The sequence below is a fragment of the Panicum virgatum genome, chromosome 3N (genome assembly GCF_016808335.1).
Source record: "Panicum virgatum strain AP13 chromosome 3N, P.virgatum_v5, whole genome shotgun sequence".
In the NCBI taxonomy this organism is placed as follows: Eukaryota; Viridiplantae; Streptophyta; class Magnoliopsida; order Poales; family Poaceae; genus Panicum; species Panicum virgatum.
Genome location: NC_053147.1, coordinates 22,338,518 through 22,343,691, shown reverse-complemented (window position 1 = coordinate 22,343,691; position 5,174 = coordinate 22,338,518). Strand labels below are relative to the sequence as shown.

The 5,174-nt window shown below is 49.3% G+C and overlaps 1 protein-coding gene across 3 annotated transcripts; it reads left to right on the top strand.

Moving 5' to 3' along the window:
- Window positions 1-466: 466 nt before the first annotated feature.
- On the top strand, window positions 467-2,536 carry LOC120665123 (TLC domain-containing protein 4-B-like). 3 transcript variants are annotated; one of them, XM_039944571.1, is made up of 8 exons: window positions 467-650; window positions 874-962; window positions 1,110-1,248; window positions 1,394-1,468; window positions 1,598-1,719; window positions 1,837-1,912; window positions 2,052-2,111; window positions 2,217-2,411. In XM_039944571.1, the coding sequence occupies exons 1-8, from the start codon at window positions 573-575 to the stop codon at window positions 2,361-2,363; spliced, it is 786 nt and encodes a 261-aa protein (XP_039800505.1). In that variant the 5' UTR covers window positions 467-572; the 3' UTR covers window positions 2,364-2,411. The 3 variants fall into 3 exon arrangements, with proteins under 3 accessions (XP_039800505.1, XP_039800504.1, XP_039800503.1); XM_039944570.1 differs by having other exon boundaries at window positions 1,837-2,111; window positions 2,217-2,536; XM_039944569.1 differs by having other exon boundaries at window positions 1,837-2,536.
- The last annotated feature ends 2,638 nt before the right edge of the window (window positions 2,537-5,174 follow it).

Genomic DNA, 5,174 nt, shown 5'->3' with positions numbered 1-5,174 from the left:
TTGGGACGGAGGTAGTACTACCATGCACGGCGGGCGCTGAAGTTGCGCTGCGGCGTGCTGGTCGGTCTCCGCCTCCCATGGACATGGGATGCGAGTGGGACTCGTTTCACAGCCGTAGACTCTGACGAGCGATGACGACGGGTCCACTGACTTGACCGTTGCTACTTAATTCCGTTACGGAGAAAAAAAATCGTGCGCGGCTGGTCAAAATCGGCTACACTCCATCGCATTACATCCTTCTTGTGATTAACGAAAAGCGGAGACTTTTGGTTCCACCGGTCCGGTCCCGTCCCGTGCCCGCGCGTCTCGTTCTGGAAGAAGAAAAAGAAAAAGAAGAGAAGAGATCGAGGCGTTGTTGCATTCGGACCGACCCGACGTGGTGGTGAAGTCGTCTTCGGCCCGCGCGGCCGGCCCGTTCTATAAGACCGCCGCCACCGCACCCCGGGCGGGACGCGAAGCAAATAAACTCGTTGCCACCCCACCAGCACCGTCACGAGCCGGGCCGCCTTCTTCTCCGACAGATCGACCACCCACCGCCGAGTTCTGATCTGCCTGCGAACGGAGGCGGCATCATGGACGTTGGTTTCGGGCCCGACGAGCGGATCCTGTGGCCGGCCTCGGTCCTCGCCGGGGTCGCCATGTGCGGAGCCGTAAGCCATCATCTTCTCAATCATCGCCTCCTCTTATCGCCTGCTAGCAATTCCAATGCTAGACTACGTACCGACCGTTAAAACCAAATTTTCGCTTGATGACAGGTTTTCCGTTCCTGAAAAGCACAATTTTTAGTTCCTGATTTTACTTCAGCTTTTTTCCTACCTAGACTACTAGGAGAGATGAGTAATAATTAACAGCGTTGCTGTTGTGTTCTTGCAGGTGTACGACTTGACTCGCCAGGTCAGCTCCCGGTGCTTCAAGGGCTACAGCGGGCTAAACGAGATGCACAAAGTCGAGTGGAACAACAGGTGAGAGCGAGAGACCTAGCTTCGATCTGAGCTTCGTCCTAAAACCTAACCGTGAACTAGTACAATTTATTTCTGCAGAAAGATATTCCTGGTCTGTATAGTTTCGCATTCCTTGCACTGCATGGTAACTATAGTTTCGTATTCCAGGGGATTCTCTACGTTCCACGCACTGGCCGCGGCGGCGGTCTCCTTCTACCTGCTGGTCATGTCTGGCCTCTTCAGCGACGACGCTCATAGTGCCGCCGTGATAGACAGGAAGTCATGGCTATCAGATGCTATGTTCGGGGTAAGTTTATTTGCCCCTGAACTGCGCCGCGCACAACAGATACATGATGCTCCTAGATACCCCAACCCAAAACGGTTCATGGGAAATGTGTGCTCAACGATGTTAAATCCACTGTGTTTTTCCTTCTTTCCGTTCTGTATGGCAGGTTTCTCTTGGCTACTTCTTGACAGACTTGGCGATGATCCTGTGGTACTTCCCTCGCCTAGGCGGAAAGGAATACGTAAGCAAGCTCATAACTTCATAGCACCATACAGAATCATGGAACAGATGGAAGTCATATAATTCTTTTTTTCTGACTTTTTACTCTTGCTGCTACGAATTCGTTCTGGTGGCACAATTCGATCTGCAGCTCCTGCACCATGGGCTCTCCATGTACGCGATCTCTCTTGCCCTGCTTAGCGGCAAGGGGCACGTCTATATCCTCATGGTCCTCTTCACCGAAGCGACCACTCCCTTCGTAAACCTGAGATGGTAATAATCTTCAGTTTTCAGACATTTTAGATCTCTAGGTACAGGTACACATGCTACTTCAGCCATCGTGGTTCAACAATTCGATCCGAATTGTGCCTTGTTTTTTTTTTCCTGCAGGTATCTGGATCTTGCTGGCCGGAAGGGTTCTAAGCTCTACCTGTACAATGGACTGGCTCTGTTTGTCGGATGGCTGGTATGGTCTGCAAGCTGCTTTACTGAACTTAAACCTCTGTCCCTCTTTTTTTTTTGGCAAAACTTATGTCTACAAAGCAGCAAGCATTCATGCCTTTTCATCTGTGTGATTGCTCCTCCTCCGATGTCTGATGCTGCAGATTGCTCGGATCATACTGTTCGCCTACTTCTTCGCCCACATGTACCTTCACTTCGATCAGGTAACCCACTCCTCCGAGTCGTCATCCTAAGCACATGTTCTTCTTCAGTCTTTTCAAAAAAGGAAACAAGTAGATGTCATGGTGGTGTTTTGTTTGTGCCCCCAGGTGCGGTCGGTGTTCCCGCTGGGGTTCTACAGCATCCTGACGGTGCCGCCGGTGCTCTCGCTGATGAACCTCTTCTGGTTCTGCAAGATCTGCAAGGGCATGGTGAAAACGCTGTGCAAAGCGAAGCAGAGTGCGAAAACGGACTAGGCTGTACCAACGGATCGAGGCAGGTTGCTGAGAGTACTTACAGCGCCACTAGATTGCGTTCATCCATTGTTTTGGTTTCCTGGCTCCTTGCCGTCAGGACTCAGGAGCATGTGATTACCTGCTGAAATTTTAGAAATGTTCAGTGCAAGGGAAATTGCTCAGTCAGCCTGGGATATATATATATATATATATATATATATATATATATATATATATATATATATATATATATAGAGGGGGGTCAGCCTGGGATATATACTAGCTAGTGCATCAATACATGGGCCGTTCTATGTTTGTTGGGCCTCCGTGGGCGCGCTTTGCCATTCGAAAAAATTACGCCGCTTTCCAGTCCTAAAATAAACGGCTTTTTGGGTAAGTTGTTGCCTTGGGCCTTGGTGGTGGCTGCCGAAACTTTTTCTCATTTTGTTGGGCAGGGCAGGGCTGCTCCAGTCAGTCGTCGTCGGTCCGTCACCCCCGGTGGTGTCGCAAATTGCCACGCCGTTGCAGGGAGACCCTAGCAACCTATCTAGCTGCTCCCTTGCTACGTATAGTGCTGACACCGCACGTAGCAAATGTAACGACGCGGTGAACAAACCGATCACATCATCTAGAATGACTTTGGACAAAAAATTGCTAGAACATATTTTTACATTGATACCATATAATTCTGATATGAATATTTTTATAATATAAATCTGTTTTATGCATCTATCTTATTGACAAAATTTATATATAATTATTACCCACGTGCTACTCTACATCCTAGGTGTAGCTACACCCAACTAATTACTAAATAAAATTTCAATAATAACTGCTGCACGCGATTACTGAACACTATTTTACAGAACGTAATTCAATAATTCGACAACTTGGTTCAGAAATTTCTAGTCAGTTCGCACAGTAATTTTGACATATGGATGTAGAATAAGCGCTACATCTAATAAAGTGTAAACTAGCACTACCATAATTATTATTGCTATTATTACTATCACTATTTTTTAAAGGGTCTCAAAACCCAACTATAATCCCTCGCTCCCGACCTCGATCTAAATTCTCGGGACCGTCCCTGCACTGCGTACACGTAGCGGATGACGCATGCGCGCACTGCTGCCGTCCGATCGATGTTTGTCCTCGTGCGTCAAGATATACTACCAGCACAGAGATTAACCGGGCAGCAGCAGCGGGGGTCGAGGCGGGGCCACCGTCGTTGACGCGGAGCGCCGCCTGTCGCCTAGTCGAGCTCGCTTAGCGGATTAACCCTTGTGCCGCCGGCAGCTGATGAGCTTTGCTCTGTCTCTTTGTCTGTCCGTCTGTCTGTCTGTCGGCGCTACATGTGTCTAACTACCCTGGAAGGGTTGCCATCAGTCGCGCGCCCATGTACGCCCGCACCTGGATCCCGGTGATGCCCATTACGATCCAAGCACACGCATTATTTGTTAACCTATAATCTATACATATATATACAGTTTGCTGGCACGGCCGCCGCCGCCGGCGAGCTGCGGCGTCGTCATGCATGCATGTACATCCAAGTCGTCGATGAGAGAGAGATGGAGGTCGGAATCGAAGCAGCAGATACTAGCTTGGATTTGGTTGTTCTACTCGCCGGCTGTTTCCCTGCTGGGCTTGTCTGTCTATGAAAAGATCCTACCCAATCAATGCAATAGCATCTCCTGTCCTGCGGGCCCAGTTTGGCCACCGGCTGCATATATCATCAACACCCCGGCCGTATCCAGCTCGATCGTCGCGTGTGGAGACGATCGATGATGAAGCTAGCTTGGATTTGTTTCTACGTATATATATACTCTTCACCAGCTGATGCTTGTTGATTGATTACCCCGATATGAAGCTCCACGTGACGTAGACTACCGATGTCTCCTTTTCGTTTTTGAGGACGACCACTGATCGACCATCTCCTGCATACGACCATGGATGTGCAGACAAAGGAAGGGGTAGCCGTCAGCTTGATCGATCGGGTTTTGTCACCGATGACTGTGTCTCGATCGCGCGCCTTCGAACGACCAAGCCCCAGCCGTACGTGTCAATCTGATCCACCACCGGCCTCATCAACAACAGTTTTTATATATATATGCCATATGAATATGATATATAACACGCATGGCCTCGGTCAAAAGTATATATATGCGTAGCAAATCTGTAGCTTGCTTTAATTTCTTAGCGCAAAGAAAAGGATGAGCTTGACATTTGGAGGCAGGAATGAGCGCGACGTCCGGGGCTTGGCCATGTCAATCGCGCGCGGCCAAGTGAACCGACGCGGCCTTTCTCAAACTTTAATTTCAGGCTGCACTGCACCTAGGTGTACCAGAGAATATCCCTAGCTCACTGGTTTAGTGGTTTAATTGCTGCATGCATCTACCATTGATACTCTTCTTTTTGTTAGGGCACACAGCGCATCACTCTGTTTATAAATAAATGAGTAAAATGTACTCAGGGTCCTCAAACTTTTGGGGACCTCCCATCTACGTCCATGAACTATAGAAGCAATTATCTAGGTCTCTGATCTATTGCTGGCGTGCACCAAAGGTCCAAAACTAGTCATGCCAGCACCAATAGCTGACGTGGCCATGCCACGGTGGCAGCCGGTTAACATGGCCACGAAAACTTTTCAAAAAAGCCCGGTCCCATTTCTGTTTCTCACTTCTAGCTCCTTCCTCTCCTTGAACAAATAGAGCAGGGCCGCATGGGGAGTGCCAGGCTGGTGCCCGATTCGACGGCGGTGACCAACCCGTCGGTGGGGAGCACAAGCCCTGTGCGGACCTGGACCCGGCTCAGGCTCCATGAGGGATAGGTTGC

Coding starts and splice junctions, on each gene's coding strand:
- LOC120665123 (XM_039944569.1), top strand. CDS start 573: ATGGACGTTGGTTTCGGGCCCGACGAGCGGATCCTGTGGCCGGCCTCG. Junction 1,469..1,597: donor GCCTAGGCGGAAAGGAATAC/GTAAGCAAGCTC, acceptor TTCGATCTGCAG/CTCCTGCACCATGGGCTCTC. Junction 1,720..1,836: donor CCCTTCGTAAACCTGAGATG/GTAATAATCTTC, acceptor TTTTTCCTGCAG/GTATCTGGATCTTGCTGGCC.